This window comes from Sander lucioperca, chromosome 17, assembly GCF_008315115.2.
Source record: "Sander lucioperca isolate FBNREF2018 chromosome 17, SLUC_FBN_1.2, whole genome shotgun sequence".
Lineage (NCBI taxonomy): Eukaryota > Metazoa > Chordata > Actinopteri > Perciformes > Percidae > Sander > Sander lucioperca.
In genome coordinates this window covers 10,320,660-10,339,066 of record NC_050189.1, presented here as the reverse complement: position 1 = coordinate 10,339,066, position 18,407 = coordinate 10,320,660, and the positions used below count along the sequence as shown (strand labels likewise).

General features: G+C 39.4%; 1 protein-coding gene across 1 annotated transcript; it reads left to right on the top strand.

Moving 5' to 3' along the window:
* The first annotated feature begins 1,908 nt into the window (after positions 1 to 1,908).
* LOC116053421 (endonuclease domain-containing 1 protein-like) lies at positions 1,909 to 16,427 on the top strand. Its single transcript, XM_035994243.1, has 3 exons — positions 1,909 to 2,269; positions 15,724 to 16,316; positions 16,349 to 16,427. The coding sequence occupies exons 1-3, from the start codon at positions 1,937 to 1,939 to the stop codon at positions 16,425 to 16,427; spliced, it is 1,005 nt and encodes a 334-aa protein (XP_035850136.1). The 5' UTR covers positions 1,909 to 1,936.
* The last annotated feature ends 1,980 nt before the right edge of the window (positions 16,428 to 18,407 follow it).

The window sequence follows — 18,407 nt, the reverse complement described above, 5'->3', positions numbered from 1 at the left end:
TTACAACTGAACTTTGTGTTTGAAAAATTTCAATCTGGTTTTAAATCACGTCATAGCACTGAGTCTGCACTACTTAGAGTACACAATGATATTGCCTTGACTGTAGATGCCGGGTATCTGGCTCTTTTAATGCTTTTGGACCTCACAGCGGCGTTTGATACAGTGGACCATGCAGTCCTCCTCTCTCGCCTTGATCAGTGTGTAGGCATCCGAGGCTCAGTACTTACATGGTTTAGATCCTATTTGACAAATAGAAGCTTCTCTGTCATGATTGGTGACTTATCCTCGTTAACTGCTCCTCTCTCCTGTGGGGTACCCCAGGGTTCTATTCTTGGCCCCATTCTGTTTTCCTTATATATGTTGCCTTTAGGGGCTATTATAGGAAAACATAACCTGTCTTTTCATTGTTATGCAGATGATTTACAAATTTATTTGCCTATGAAACCGAATGACAGTGTCGCACTAGACTCCCTGCTTAGCTGTATTAATGATATTAAGTTGTGGCTTTCACAAAACTTTCTTCATTTGAATGAAGCTAAAACTGAGTGTATCGTCTTTAGTACTTCAGGTATGCCAAACTGTCCAGCTGTGAGTTTGGGAGCCCTGGCTTCATACCTTAAGCCAGCTGTCAAAAATCTGGGGGTTACTTTTGATTGCAACTTGAAATTTGATAAGCAAATCAGCAATGTTGTTAGTATGAGCTTTTTCCAGCTTCGTCTACTGGCTAAAGTTAAACCCTTCCTTAACAGGCATGATCTAGAAAAGGCGATTCATGCTTTTATTAGTTCAAGGTTGGATTACTGTAATGCTCTCTCTGTTGGTCTGAATCAGACCTCCATCTCACGACTTCAACTTGTACAAAATGCTGCTGCTCGCTTTTTAACTAACACATCTAGACGCGCACACATCACTCCTGTTCTCTACACCCTTCATTGGCTCTCTGTGCATTTTAGAATCGATTTTAAGATTTTATTGTTTGTTTTCAAGGCCTTAAATGGCCTGGCCCCGGAGTATTTGTCCGAGATCTTAACCCTGCGTGAGCGAGGTAGCATGCTAGCGTTAGCATTAGCGTTAGCGTTAGCGTTAGCATGCTAACGCTAAGAGCTAATGGTTGCGGTTAGCCAGCTCGTTTCGGCTTGTGACGTCACAAGCCGTGCCGATTTTGAACAGCTCACCCAGAGACTGAAGGCAGGACACATTCAGAAACTGTATCTCACTCTAAACAGCATGGATGGATTTTTGTGTATGTGTGTCACAACGCAACTTTTGGAACAGTCCATTATCTTTAAAGAGGGGTTTTCATAAAAAGTAACAGGGTTGACGAGAACCTAGGGACCCAACTTAATTGTGTTTTTTTTTTCTAAATTTGACACGTTAAGAATAAAATCCATTCATGACTAATGACCTGACACTTAAGGCTTTATACAAGTATATATTTTTTTGTGATAGTTTGACTTTTTTGGCCTCAATAGCAAGTAGAAGTAGAAAAATCATACTGAGGGACAGGTCATTTTCAACATTTCTGCAAGATGCTTTGCACAAAAATGTGATTAAAATCCTTTAAAATCAAAAGAAACAGAAATTAATTTATTATTGCATCTTTAAGCTATATTAATGAGCATATTCTGAAATTTACCCACAGCTAAAGGTACATTTGAACAGATGTACAGATAAATGTAATGCAAAGTGCATTTATGTGGACACATTCAAAGTAATCTGTTACTATAATATCAATACAACTCATGGCAGTAGTTTCCAATGTTACATGTTTTACTTATTGCTGTAAAACTTTACAAAATAAAAGACAAATGGTAGATGTTAACATTGCAAGATTTACATTGTTTATTTTAATTGTTTTTTATATTAAGTTTTTATATATTGAAGACAGATAAACAACAAGACACAAACTCTTTTTGACCTGATACAGTGTTTGACGATGACATCACTGAAGATGTGCTGCCTCCTCCTGCCCCTCGCTGCTCTCCTCCTCCTCCTAACCATTGTTCCCACGGTAACTGAAGTGGTCCGGTCGATGTCTAACTGTCCAGGGTTTCTCCTCGACGAAACTCCACCAAATGTCCCGGGAATCTTGGAGAGAGGGAACATCCTGGACCAGAACAGATACAAACCCATTTGCCAGACTTTTAATAACAGGAAAAGTTTTGTGACGCTCTACGACACCACGAACAGGATTCCAGTGTTTTCTGCTTACAAGTACGGAGAGGAGCAGGGTAGCAGACCTAGAGCCATTTGGAAAATAGAACCACAGGTGTGCTTTTTATTTTAAGTTGTTACTAAATCACAACTACATTATTATTCAAAATATTGTATTTTTGGCTGATTACATACTCAAATCTACATCCAAAGAAACAGCTTGAGAACTGCATTTAGCTAAATAGTCACCTATAGTTGAACTGTATGTTTTTAAGATGACATTTACTGGTATACTACTGCAATAAAGCTGCAAAAATGTACTGACTGTAAATCATTTCACAGTTGTGAACATAAACATTTTAAATGGCCCCAAGTTACTTTTCTGCTGCAGTGTATGTAAAAGGTGAACGACATCAACTGACAGGAAGTTAACAAGGGGCCAGGCTGTTGCCTAGCAATACATTTCAATTGAAAAGATCTATAATTATACTGCCCACTAGGGGTGGGAATCACAGGGAACCTTACGGTACTATACGATACATGGCTAGTGATACCGATAAATGTTGTGATACAGCAATTCTGCGAAAATCAATGCATTGCTAGAAATTCTTATAAACGACACGTCTCGATGTCGGTAACTACAAAATGCCCGTGAAAAAGGTTAAGTGCAGGGTTTCTCTCTTTATTCACTGCAAATCCAAACTTTCAGGAAAGTTTTTCACTCTGTGAATTAAAATTACAGAACTATAGAGCCACTAGTCCAGATTTCGGACTTAAACGTGACTGGGGCATCTGTTATTTTCCTCAAACTGCTGTCCTGTTGAAAAGCTCTTCCTCTTCAGCTCATTAACTTATGTTCAAGTTTCCCTCCTTCGTGTGTTGAGCACCACCTCGTGGAGCCATGAAGTAGCAATGCTGGGAGCAGGGAAATTTATCTAGAGCGCCTTATTTTATTAATTATAGATTTGTGGCGCCAGTGTATGGATTATCATATTGCACGAAGGACAACAATATATTGCTGTATTGATATTTGTTCCACCCCTACTGCCCACAACTAATCCTCATCTGCCCACAGCGCCTACTATAAACCTTCTCAGTTGCTCATCCTGAAGTTTCCTCCTCCGTTTCTTCCTGTTATGTAGCCTATGTATGTATATGTCTTATAGGCTACCTAGCCATTTTCTCACCTTGTTCATCTTGCTCTCTCTGCCCTTCTCCCTCTCTATTCTCCTCACTCTTTTGTGCTGTCAACCAGAAGGCAATGTAATCGACTAATCAACAGAGAATGTATCGTGTAGGCTACCAAAGGTTATATATTCACCTATTTATAACATATGTGAATATGGGGTTGCTGTTCAGTGCAGTGGGATAATGTTAAAGGCTTATCTTTTTTTTTTTTGCTTCAGCACCCCTAAAAATAGTCTAGCGCCGCCTATGATAGGGCCGCTATGGGGTCCAGACTTTGGACTTAAACGTGGACATCACTTTCCGCAAACTGATTTCTGCAATCCTGTTAAAAAACTCTTCCTCTTACCCCTCGTTAAAGTATGTTCAAGTTTTCCTCATTAATGTGTTGAGCGCCACCTCGAGGAGCCATGAAGTAGCAACGCTGGGAGTAGGGAAATCTATCTGGAGCGCCTTATTTTATTAATTTAAATATCGATATTTGGTGCCAGCATATCGATTATTCTATCACACAAAGGACAATATATTGATATTTTGTTCCACCCCTACTGCCCACAACTAATCCTCATCTGCCCACGGCGCCTACTATAAACCTTCTCAGTTGCTCTTCCTGAGGTTTCGTCCTCCGTTTCTGTTTAAGTGTTTATTGGGGGAGATGTCACACTGCATGAGATTGCTGAGTCAATTTTAAATTGTAAAACTTTGTGTAAGCAATTGGTTAATGTACATTTAATCAACCCTGCTCGCGTCAGTAACTTATCTTTCCTTTTGTTACAGCTTGAGAACATTAATGACGACCAGAACATGAGGCCGTCTGACAAAAACAGGATCTACAAAAACCAGGCTGGGAATGCTGATTACACCAACCAAGAGTTCGACAGAGGGCATCTGTTTCCAAGTTCTTATGCATTGTATGAAAATGATAAGAAATCTACTTTTACCCTTACCAACATTGTTCCACAAGTAGGCACATTCAACAAGGGAAGCTGGGCACATATGGAGAGCTGCATCAAATGTGTTCTGGACGAATACTGTTTCAACAGCAATGGTGTTAAAGAAGGCTTTTTGGTAACTGGAGCACAGCCCGGCCAAAGCAAAATGAACAAAAATGTTAATATTCCTTCCATGCTCTGGTCAGCATTCTGCTGCTACAATCAGAGAGAGATGAGGTGGCTAGCAAGTGCGCACTGGGGTGAAAACATCCACGAACCTGGAGTTCAATATCTGCAGACTAAGACCTTGGCAGAGCTCCAGAATGAGCTGGGAACATTGACCTCCGTATTTACAGTGTTTCCTGAAACACAATGTCCTCTCCACACAACTGTCACTCACTTATACCCAAAACTTAAAACAACCTGTAAATGCCCACCAACCATTTCAACCACCTCTACCTCTCCAAGTTCAACATCTGCCCCTCTTTCATCCACATCTGCCCCTCTTTCTACCACATCTGCCCCTCTTTCTACAACATCTCTCCCTCTTTCTACCTCATCTGCCCCTCTTTCTACCACATCTGCCCCTCTTTCTACAACATCTGCCCCTCTTTCTACAACATCTGCCCCTCTTTCTACCACATCTGCCCCTCGTTCTACCACATCTCTCCCTCTTTCTACCTCATCTGCCCCTCTTTCTACAACATCTGCCCCTCTTTCTACCTCATCTGCCCCTCGTTCTACCACATCTGCCCCTCTTTCTACAACATCTGCCCCTCGTTCTACCACATCTCTCCCTCTTTCTACCACATCTGCTCCTCTTTCTACCTCATCTGCCCCTCTTTCTACCACATCTGCCCCTCTTTCTACAACATCTGTCCCTCTTTCTACCACATCTGCCCCTCTTTCTACCACATCTGCCCCTCGTTCTACCACATCTGCCCCTCTTTCTACCACATCTGCCCCTCTTTCTACAACATCTGTCCCTCTTTCTACCACATCTGCCCCTCTTTCTACCACATCTGCCCCTCGTTCTACCACATCTGCCCCTCTTTCTACCTCATCTCCCCCTCTTTCATCCACATCTGCCCCTCTTTCTACCTCATCTGCCCCTCTTTCTACCTCATCTGCCCCTCTTTCTACCTCATCTGCCCCTCTTTCTACCACATCTGCCCCTCTTTCTACCACATCTGCCCCTCTTTCTACAACATCTGTCCCTCTTTCTACCACATCTGCCCCTCTTTCTACCACATCTGCCCCTCGTTCTACCACATCTCTCCCTCGTTCTACCACATCTGCCCCTCTTTCTACCTCATCTCCCCCTCTTTCATCCACATCTGTCCCTCTTTCATCCACATCTGTCCCTCTTTCTACCACATCTGCCCCTCGTTCTACCACATCTCTCCCTCTTTCTACCTCATCTGCCCCTCTTTCTACCACATCTGCCCCTCTTTCTACCACATCTGCCCCTCGTTCTACCACATCTCTCCCTCTTTCTACCTCATCTGCCCCTCTTTCTACCACATCTGCCCCTCTTTCTACAACATCTGCCCCTCTTTCTACAACATCTGCCCCTCTTTCTACCACATCTGCCCCTCGTTCTACCACATCTCTCCCTCTTTCTACCTCATCTGCCCCTCTTTCTACAACATCTGCCCCTCTTTCTACCTCATCTGCCCCTCTTTCTACCACATCTGCCCCTCGTTCTACCACATCTGCCCCTCTTTCTACCTCATCTCCCCCTCTTTCATCCACATCTGTCCCTCTTTCATCCACATCTGTCCCTCTTTCTACCACATCTGCCCCTCGTTCTACCACATCTCTCCCTCTTTCTACCACATCTGCTCCTCTTTCTACCTCATCTGCCCCTCTTTCTACCACATCTGCCCCTCTTTCTACAACATCTGTCCCTCTTTCTACAACATCTGCCCCTCTTTCATCCACATCTGTCCCTCTTTCATCCACATCTGTCCCTCTTTCTACCACATCTGCCCCTCTTTCTTCCACATCTGCCCCTCTTTCTTCCACATCTGTCCCTCTTTCTACCACGTCTCCTCCTTTTTCTACCACATCTGGAACAACCACATCTACCCCTCCCACAACTACAGCTGGCCCTGTTACTACGACAACCAGTACTCCCTTAACTACCACTTTGAGCACCACTTTACCTACAACTACAGAAACACCAACTACTATTGTAACAACCACTCTGCCTCTGACCACAACATCTGACGTATCACCGACAACTTCTCCTACAACTACCATTCCAGCAACAACCACAGTCCCTACAACAACAACAACAACAACAACAACAACAACAACAACCAAAACTACTTCCACTACAACCACCACCACAACTACAAAGAAGAAAGACAACGATGAAAACCGAAAGCCTCATATAAAACCTGCTCCACCAGGTCCAATAGTTCCACCAGGTCCAATAGTTCCACCAGGTCCAATAGTTCCACCAGTTCTACCAGGTCCAATAGTTCCACCAGGTCCAATAGTTCCACCAGTTCCACCAGGTCCAATAGTTCCACCAGGTCCGATAGTTCCACCAGTTCCACCAGGTCCAATAGTTCCACCAGGTCCGATAGTTCCACCAGTTCCACCAGGTCCAATAGTTCCACCAGTTCCACCAGGTCCAATAGTTCCACCAGGTCCAATAGTTCCACCAGTTCCACCAGGTCTAATAGTTCCACCAGGTCCGATAGTTCCACCAGTTCCACCAGGTCCAATAGTTCCACCAGTTCCACCAGGTCCAATAGTTCCACCAGGTCCAATAGGTCAAACCCTGAATTCTTCTCATCCAACCATTAGTGTTCCTCAGTCAAACTCCACTAGTCCTCCAACTTCAATTGCTTATCACATTATCTCAACTCATAGTCCACCTTCCCATTCAGCTCCTTCTCAAACCTTGGGCACTCCAACGATGCTTAACCCTCCTGTTCCTCTTTCAAATTCCTCCATCCTCTGTCCTCCTATTACACAAATGTATATTTCTCACTATTACCAGAATGTCCTTGCCTACTACCAAGTGTTATACCAATACCAGAATAACTAACAGCAGGTGTTTTATGCTGAAGTATTATCATATTCGACATTATGTCCTAATCAGGCAATGATGGTACTAACTTTCAGTGGAAAATGTGGCATCTTATAAAATTAATGAATTTATCTTCCTCTTCAATGTTTTTTTGAATTTTCTAATGAATTTCTTTGCCTTATGTACATCATTTTAAATCACATCTGTGTTGAAAAGGCGCTATGCAAATAAACTTGTATTGTTCAATATTAAAGTCCATACAAACAATATTTAAAGCCAGTGGATTTATTACATGACCAGTATCAAGGAGCATCAGATTGAAAACCAGCCAAAAAGCCCATCAAGCTCTACTGGATTGCCCAAATAGATCTGAGCCACAAAGACATAACTCAGTTTTTCCACAAAAACAGAGCTTTATTCAACATCTTAACAAGCATCTTTGTTCAGCATTTTATAATACATATAGATGTAAAGATGCATATAACATCAGCAAAATTCTTCTTCTCTTGACAGTTTTTACATGCAGTTATGCACATACGTCACATATATCCACGCATTACTTTGAGACTGTCCTCCCCTCAAGCAGCAATTACGACCTATTACCTCTGTCTGTACTGGACTATGGGGAGGTTGTATACTTGCATGTCTCGTCTCAAAGTTAACTGGACACTGTATCATGGAGCTTAGAGGTTCATCACTGGTTTTACATATACTTTATTTAATCAGCAAATCACACTGAGATCAAGATCTCATTTACAATTGAGACCTGAGTACAAAGTGAAATATCAAACAAAAATACAATCAAATGAAAATAAGAAAGATTTAAATATCAAGACAGTAGTATGTAGGCATATTAGGAAACATGTATAACAATTTTAATACAAATAAGTTAAAATGAAACCATTTTACAACTCACTCACCATTGTACAGTAGACTGTATGAATGTGTTGGCTGGTATTTTTCAACACATACTTAAACACTGGCATATCTTCATTTACAAGGCTATTTTAGGTCTACTCCCCATTTACCTTCTGACCTTCATCAGAATAGTGGAGCCGTCAGAAAGAGTTACAACACGCCAAGAGATGAGAAGGGTATGTATGGACTTATCTAACTCTGGGGGATACAGGGAATAAGACAAAGTCCCAATAAGTCGGCGTGTCCCTTTAAAGTTTAGGTTAATAAATAACTGGCAATTCCTGTATGTTGCTAGTTGTATGTAATAGGGACTGCTTTTTAGCCATTTTCTTTATATCAAATCAGAATGCTTACGCTCTTCTATGACCTTATAGCCTAATCATGGTCACTGTAAACATTGTGATCACCTCAGAAAATCTGTAGCTTCAAGGGTTTATATGTACGCATATTTAATGAGATATTGCCTAATTTGCATATTTTATTTTATTTTTTTAGACAAAGTGCAATACAAAAAGTATTTCTCTTAATATGAAGATTAATCTGGTAGAAATGTATGAGGATATCTATAAAGGGAAGAAAAAGTCCCATTCACCTGTAGTGTGATAACAGTGTCACCTGTTGTGGTCATTTTCAGGACTTTCGTCCCGGGTAGAGATTTTGGCATACATCCCACGTTGTTCAATGGGGTCATATTAGTCTATAACAGTTGAGATATTCTCCGCTAAATGAAGTGCATACAAATCTTACCCAGGACCTCTACTAACAGTAGTTAAATGCCGCTGGCTGATGTTTATTCATTGCCAGTTATGAGAGACCTGCCCAAGGTGAGTTGCCGAATTCTGCACGGAGTACAAATATTGTGTATTTATGTCCGTATATTCACTGTATGAACATGTGCACTGTGATTTATGAAAATATTAATAATAAGAAATACAAGTGGGTTTTTGTACTTTTTCAAGTGCTAAAATGTTAAAATAGCCGCATAATGCACTTTCTATAATCTATTCATATCCCCTGCACCCCCCCCAGAAATCCACACCTATGGGTGTAATATGTTTAAATTTCTTTGTTTTGTTTCGTCTGGCGACTGCATTTTGAGTAAGTTGTAGTTTCTGCAGAGCTTTCTTTCGAGGTCTTGGTTTAAGACAGAAAAGCTCTGAGGTAACATGAGAAACACAATTCAAACAGCAGATACATTTCACAATATAACATAATAAGGGAACAAATCTGTATTAGCCTACATAAACGTAGTTTCTATAAGCATAGAGGGATTATGGGCAGAGACATGTAAGAGGCCCCCCACCCTGTCTACAGTTTGGCTTTTGACTCATACAAGCAAAAGAGCACACAGCACACCTGGTTCAGCCTATCTATCTATTGTCAGTCATTTTACCAATCTTTTTACCAATCTGGGCCCTTGCTCGGTAGGCCCGTACAGTAATCAGTTTGTGACAGCAGAAGCAAAACTGTTGCATTGCTGGTGTTGTAGAAGACCTCCCTACCTAATACATGCCTTTCTGTCTATGGAGCATGTTCCGCTTTTCCTAAAAAACTATTCTCTGAATTCATACTGGATCGGACTTCTGAGCATATACTTTCATTTCTCTTTTCCTGTGACTTCCACTTTTAATGGTGATTCTGAGAATGGTTATTAGTCTTAACTTTAAAATGCAACGTTGTAGTTTCCACTGGAGATGTATCATTTTGTCTGGTTTTCTTCCCAAAGTCTCTCTGAACATTGTTCTCTTACTGTCCAGCTGCCAAATCCACGTGTCTGAAGAGAGGAGTATAAAATGTTGATACACTCATCTAGAGCCGGGGGACGTGGAGAAAAATCAAATATCACAATATTTGTGACCAAATACATTGATATCCATATTGCGGCATCATTGTAGGGTTGTAGTTATTGTAATTGTTTTTTTTTTGGTGCTTTCACAAAATATGAACACAATGAGATTTTAGATAAATAATCAACAATAACGTAGGATTATAATAACTACGTGGTTATAGTAAAATAATAGTACAGCTAGAACAGTCTGGTAAGTTCAGAAAATGACATCACTTTAAAGAAATGTAGCCTTTAAAACCAGGAAAAGAAAAACACTTTAAGACGAGATCGAGCCTGATATAGCCTACCATATCGATATAATATCGATATATTGCCCAGCGCTACACTCATCTAAATTTCCTTCAGTTATTACTGTGCACTTCAAAATGTAACCGGGGCCAAGGCCATGCAGTGCTTTATATGTAATCAACAGGCTTTTGTAGTTTATTCTGAATTACAGAGAGCCAATGGAGGGATGCAAGAGCAGGGGTGATGTGGGAGATGTAGTTAATAGCCTGGCTGCTGCATTATGAATCAACTGGGAGCAGTTTGGAGCAGCTTGACTGAGGCACGAGTAGAGGGAATAACAACAATCCAGACAGGAGAAAATAAAGTGTGAATTAATAGTTCAAGTTCTGTAGATGACTAGATACATCTGATTTTTGTGATATTTCTTAGCTGAAGAAACTGGACTGGGAGTTTAGTAACATGATGGACAAAAGTCATACATAATGTCTTTACGTGACCTTAAAAACTGGTCACCTTATTAAAGAGGAACAAGAGGTTTCTGAGAAAGCTGCTTTTCAGAAATTCAAAAGACAGACATTTAGTTCTATGAAGAAAACAATGTACTTTATGTGATCATATCAGCAGTTTTTGTAAATTAGAGATTACTGACTTATTGTTTCAAGTTCTCAGCAACAACTTGGTGAGTTCAATGTTATTATCATTGATAAAGAAATTGCCAAAACTACAAAAAACACAAGTCTTAACAAAACCAATTTAACCTTTAAATGATCATGACATAGTCATGAAAAGCATGCTTTTCAATACATGCGTAATAGTTTATTATAGGATCCCCATCAGCTGTGCCGTTAAGCACAGCTACTCTTCCTGGAGTCCACATTTAAAAACATACATTAACTATTACTCAACAACAAAAAAAACATAAATGAAACACAAGGCATATATTTGAGAATGAGTCAAACTTTCACTATGAATTTAAGCTTACGCTGATGAATATAAATATAACCAGAAAAACTAAGAATTCCAATTTTTTTTATTTGCTTTTTAAACATTGATATCTGTGTTAATTTAGTCAATAACAGTGGTAAAGAATTCCATGTTTTCATCGCTCTACTACTGTGCTTTTTAGGAAAGTAGTGTATGCCCTGGGTAAGGATCTGTTGAAACATGCACAAAAACCTGGTATATTTCTTTATTTAAGTCACAATCAGCTCATGTTCGGATATGAAACTCTCCAACTTTCTCAAACAGTAGATTTCTTCAAAACTCACCTTTAAAGCTGATTGTACTTTTTATTTTATGTCCAGCACTTCCCTGGCTGTTTATCATGTCATTATCCATTATCCTAAATGTTTTAGTCTTCGTGTTTTGTCATTTTATTGTTTATTGTTTATGTGTGTGTATTTTTAGTTTTCTATGTTAAGTGTCTTTGAGCATCTTAAAAAGTGCTCAACTAAAGGCTGCAGTCACAATACATGTGTGAATGTGAAGCTCAGTGGTTAACATATTACTGATGGTAAGAACATGCCCCCTTTGATGCTCTGCAGAATATAAATATCAGACTTCCTCATAACTTAAGCTCAGTTGATATTTGAGAAAGACCAAAGACACCCGCTTGGCTGATATTCGGGAAACCTGAGGGACGGTAAGATTGATTTTAGATTTTTTTTTATGCTTCATTTTATTCTTCTTTATATCTGTAAATTTAGTGAATACAAATTTGTAGAAAATACAAAACAGCACAGCTGCCATGTTTATTTTTTTGCACTTATAACGAGCTTCTTCTGCTGATTTAAGTCTTTCTAAACACAAATAAAATGGCCCAACTGTTATTTTGATTATGTATTTATTACGGATTTTCCAAAGTCCTATATGAATGTAATGCAAAGTGCATTCATGTGGACACATTCAAAGTAATCTGTTACTATACAACTCATGGATGTAGTTACAAATGTTAGATGTTTACTTATTACTGTAAAACTTTACAAAATAAAAGATATATAGTTGTGAGATTTAATTTTTTATTTTAATTGTTTTTTATTTTCAGTTCTTATATTCAAGACACACGTAAACAAGACACAAAATCCAACAGACTAAAACATAATAGAAATAAAATTAATTTTAAATAAATTTTAAAAAAAGTAAAAAGCTGCCAGACAATGTACATATATATATTTTAACTGTATAGCATTATTTGTAAAGCATTTTCAAGATGATACATAGTCAGGGATTACAAGAATGCGGGTAAATTAATACATTAAAAAATTTAAAAATGGATTGTAGAACACATATGTTTAAGTTAATCTATTTCTAGCATGTACCTTTTGAGGTACCTTGTAAATATGATACAGTACAGATACAGATACAATTTATACATATGGATTCAAGATTCAAAATCCTTTATTAATCCCACAACAGGGAGATTTAAACTGTTGCAGCAGCAGCAAGGGATAGGGGGGAAAGTACAAAACTCTAAAGATAAACAAAAAATAAATAAGCAACCGAGTTTTAAAATCCTGGATCTTCCCATCATTTGATAAAGCTCACTGGATAAGTGGAGAAAGGTTTTTTGACTTGAAATGCAACAGTCAACTTTTCACTTTAGTTCAAAAAGAAGTAAACCGTAAATGTCACTAGAGCCTAACTTAACTTCAATGTTTGATCATTTCCTTTGTTCTCTCTTTTTGACCTGATACAGTGTTTGATGATGACATCACTGAAGATGTGCTGCCTCCTCCTGCCCCTCGCTGCTCTCCTCCTCCTCCTCCTAACCATTGTTCCCACGGTAACTGAAGTGGTCCTGTCGATGTCAGACTGTAAAGGGTTTCTCCTCGACGAAACTCCACCAAATGTCCCGGGGATCTTGGAGAGAGGGAGGATCCTGGACCAGAACAGATACAAACCCATTTGCCAGACTTTTAATAACAGGAGAAGTTTTGTGACGCTCTACGACACCACAAACAGGATTCCAGTGTTTTCTGCTTACAAGTACAGAGGGTCACAGGGCAAGAGACCCAGAGACATTTGGAAAATAGAACCACAGGTGTGCTTTTTATTTTTTTTTTTTCTCTGTTACTAAATCACAACTACATTATTATTCAAAATATTGTATTTTTGGCTGATTACATACTCAAATCTACATCCAAAGAAACAGCTTGAGAACTGCATTTAGCTAAATAGTCACCTATAGTTGAACTGTATGTTTTTAAGATGACAATTACTGGTATACTACTGCAATAACGCTGCAAAAAAGGTGTATGTACTAAATGTAAATCTGGTTACATTTCACAGTTGTGAACATAAACATTTTAAATGGCCCCAAGTTACTTTTCTGCTGCAGTGTATGTAAAATGTGAACGACATCAACTGACAGGAAGTTAACAAGGGGCCAAGCTGTTGCCTAGCAATACATTTCAATTGAAAAGATCTATAATGATACTGCCCACTAGGGGTGGGAATTACAGGGCACCTTACGGTACTATACGATACATGGCTAGCGATACTGATAAATGTTGTGATACAGCAATTCTGCGAAAATCAATGCATTGCTAGAAATTCTTATAAACGACACGTCTCGATGTCGGTCTAACTACAAAATGCCCGTGAAAAAGATTAAGTGCAGGGTTTCTCTCTTTATTCACTGCAAATCCAAACTTTCAGGAAAGTTTTTCACTCTGTGAATTAAAATTACATAACTATAGAGCCACTAGTCCAGACTTCGGACTTAAACGTGACTGGGGCATCTGTTATTTTCCTCAAACTGCTGTCCTGTTGAAAAGCTCTTCCTCTTCAGCTCATTAACTTATGTTCAAGTTTCCCTCCTTCGTGTGTTAAGCACCACCTCGTGGAGCCATGAAGTAGCAATGCTGGGAGCAGGGAAATTTATCTAGAGCGCCTTATTTTATTAATTATAGATTTGTGGCGCCAGTGTATGGATTATCATATTGCACGAAGGACAACAATATATTGCTGTATTGATATTTGTTCCATCCCTACTGCCCACAACTAATCCTCATCTGCCCACAGCGCCTATTATAAACCTTCTCAGTTGCTCTTCCTGAGGTTTCGTCCTCCGTTTCTTCCTGTTATGTATATGTATATATATATGTCTTATAGGCTACCTAGCCATTTTCTCACCTTGTTCATCTTGCTCTCTCTGCCCTTCTCCCTCTCTATTCTCCTCACTCTTTTGTGCTGTCAACCAGAAGGCAAATGTAATCAACTAATCAACAGAGAATGTATCATGTAGACTACCAAAGGTTATATATTCACCTATTTATAACATATGTGAATATGGGGTTGCTGTTCAGTGCAGTGTTATAATGTTAAAGGCTTATCTTTTACTTTCTCACCTGAACCTGGCTGTTTTCTTTAAAAAAGAAAAAAAAGAAACGTATATCCATCTATGGGGAAACAGACTGTGAGTCAGGGTTTGTCGTTCCATTATTACATTACATTATTACATGTCATTTAGCTGACGCTTTTATCCAAAGCGACTTACAATTAAGTGCTTTCAAATGTGAAGGTTCAAACTCCAGACAACAAGTAGTAAGTGCAAATACAGTAGCTTTAAATAGGCAAAGCTAAGTTCCAGTTCTGATATGAATGAGTCTGATGATCCGTCAGGTCAAATTATTTATTTTTCATTGGCATTGACAGTTAAAAATAAGAAAGTGTCTGGTAGGGAGCTAACTGCAGCTAGGCGGCGGCGCTAGGCTATTTTTAGCGGTATTTCAGACGGCAGTCTATTAATAGCACACTTTAAAAACTCGTTGTAGGCTACTCCTAAGCTACATTTGCCTACAGTTAGCAATTTTGTCTAACGTTGCACAACAAAATTGGACTCCGTGGTGAATAAGCTAGGCTAGTTCAGATATAATTGCCATCATTGTGATCAGGGAATCACAGATTGGTTCCACAAATACTACACCTGTAGCCTACTTAAACATGTTCATTCGATTAGATTTAATTTTCACTCCATTAGCCATACCTTTTCAGTGGTTGAAAGTAGCCATACTCTGATGACCGTTCCCCAAAGTTATCTGTGCAGACTGAACAGGAGGCTGAGGCCCCCTCGTTAAGGGAATCTTATATACAGTCTATGGGAATAGCAGATAGCCTGTTGACTTAAGGCTACAACTGAGCTGAGCCTGTCGTCATTTATCCTATTCCATCGCTAAAATCAGGTTTGCAAAAGTAACAAGGTTTGAGCACTAAACAATTTCACAAAATCACAATGATAAGGACTTTATTTTTCAGGGGAGCTGAGATGATTTAAAAAAAAAAAAATAGCCTAGCCTATTGCATGAGATTGCTGAGTAAATTTTAAATTGCAAACTTTGTGTAAGCAATTGGTTATTGTACATTTAATCGACTCTGATTGCATCGGTAACTTATTCTTCCTTTTGTTACAGCTTGAGGACATTACTGACATCAAGAGCATGTGGGCGACTATCTTCGAAAAGCAGGCTGTGTATGATGATTACACCAACCGCATCAACCAAACGTTCGACAAAGGGCATCTGTTTCCAAGTTCTTATGCATTGACTGAAAATGATAAGCAATCTACTTTTACCCTTACCAACATTGTTCCACAAGAACCCACATTCAATCAGGGAAGCTGGGCGCGAATGGAGATCTGCATCAAATGTGTTCTGGAGAAGTACTGCAGCAACAGCAATCGTGTTAAAGAAGGCTTTTTGGTAACTGGAGCACATCCTGGCCAAAACAAAATGAACAACAAGGTTAATATTCCTTCCAAGCTCTGGTCAGCATTCTGCTGCTACAGTCAAAGTGAGGGTTGGCTAGCAAGTGCGCACTGGGGTGAAAACATCCCCGAAACTGGAGTTAAACATCTGTGGACTAAGACTTTGGCAGATCTCCAGAATGAGCTGGGAACAAATTTTACAGTGTTTCCTGGAACAGAATGTCCTCTCAACACAACTGTCATTCACTTATACCCAAACCTTAAAAAAAACTGTGAATGCCCACCAACCATTTCAACCACGTCTACCTCTCCAATTTCTACCACATCTTTAGCAACAACGACACCTTCTCCTACAACTACTACCATTCAATCAAGCAGGAGGATCTGGTTAAGGAGGAGGGGCTGGGCTAGACATTGCAGACAATTTCTCTCAAATCATTCCGCCTCCTGCTTACAATGCTCCTCAAACATCTCCCCCTCCTCATTCGAACATCTAGAATTCCTTTGCCACTACTGTTGTTCAATCTCCTGGAGTGCCACCTAAGGTTGTTGCTTCTGTTCTATCTATCTATCATTTCTGAGGAAAGCACTACCAAACCTTCTCCAGCTACTGCTACAGTCTCTGCTATGCATCAAACTGCCACCACCACTTTCAATGGCATTACTGTCACTTTAAACTCAACTGATCCTCAATTTACATTAGCACCAGCCACTACTATCTTCGCAAAAAAAGACTACTAAGCCAATAACTTCTCCAACATCATATCGTCTCTTCCTACAAGCAGCAATGCTACTCTTTCAAGTATCACTTTTCCTTTAAAATCAGCTACTCATGACAATACTTCAGACTCTGTGGTAGAACAAGTACACTTATTGTAAATATTAGATATTGTTTTTGAAATGTCTTGTAATGTCTGTCATATAATCCATTAAATCAAGAAATCAGACAAATGTAACCTCACTATGTAATCATACTTTGGGATCCAGATGTTTTAGAGGTCCCACACATATAATCACTTTTCTTTCTAAGTAACGTAAGTTTAGCAAGATTTACTATCAATCATGTATCAATATGGGTGTTTATTCAATACACATTGTGTTCATGTTTTAATTTAGGGTTCAATGTTTAAGCACAATTTAGGCCCAGCAGTCTCGGAGAGGAGACTTTTCTCTCTGTGTAAGAGAGACAGAAAGTGCAGGTTGAAAGCTCTCTTTAGCTTGAACAATGATGAAGTTAGGGAGATGTGAGTGAGCTAACATAGACATTAGCCTAGCAAGGTGTATCCTGTCAGTGAGCGGAGGAGTTTCTCTTTGAGACAAAGCTGAGATAGAAACTTAGGATAGGTGTAAAACTATAAAAACTCACTTGTGCATTGCTATGTTCCAAGGTAATATGATCAATGACACAGAAATGATAGACATTTCAACATGTATAGTGTCTTCCACTTGACTAATTAGGCCATGCTAATGCTAATATAATTAGTAATAAGTAATACAATAATCAGTTATAAATATAATCTTTTGATATGACCTGTGTGGGAAACCAGAAAATGGTGAGTACCTATAATCTCCAGAAATAGCTGAGATGATGTGTAATCATTCAAAATACACAATCTATTTGACTATCATGTACATATAAAGGTAACAGACAATGAACTGTCTGGGTCATGAAGACCTAGGTGCATGCAAGAAAAGGAAGAAGTGGAGACAGGTAGTAAGGAATATAATTAAAAATAGAACTAGTTTAAGGTAATTTAAAGATGTAAGGAATTTGAGGAAATTGTGTGTGTAAATGTGTCCAACTGACACCATCCAAAATGCTGTATAAAAAGAGAGTCAGATGAGGCTAAGATTCAGTTGTCTATTTGACTGACTATCACCTGTGGTCAGTTGATGTATCCGGGGCAGCTCGGTTTACTTGTTAACATGTAACTGTTGCAAATAAATCTGCATGGAGTGAACTTCTGCAATCTCTGGTGTCTTCATGGAGTCCTCGTCTGACCATTTCTTCTGTACTGAGGCCGCTGTGGGCCCCACGCAGTCAGCAAGTTCAGAATGTTACTTCTAATTTCATAGATAGGCCCTATAAGTTGAATTAACTAAGTAAAGAGTAAAATGGCAACCAAAAAACCACCACAACTCCTCTGAACCCGAGACAGATGAAAGTGGTGATTGAAAGGAACCTCAGCTTTTTCCTAATCAAACTAGTACAAGCTGCCTTTGAAACCCTGAATTCTTCTCATCCAACCATTAGTGTTCCTCAGTCAAACTCCACTAGTCCTCCAACTTCAATAGCTCACCGCATCGTCTCAACTCATACTCCACCCTGCCTTTCAGCTCCTTCTCAAACCTCAAGCCCTCCAACAATGTTTAACCCTCCTGTTCCTCTTT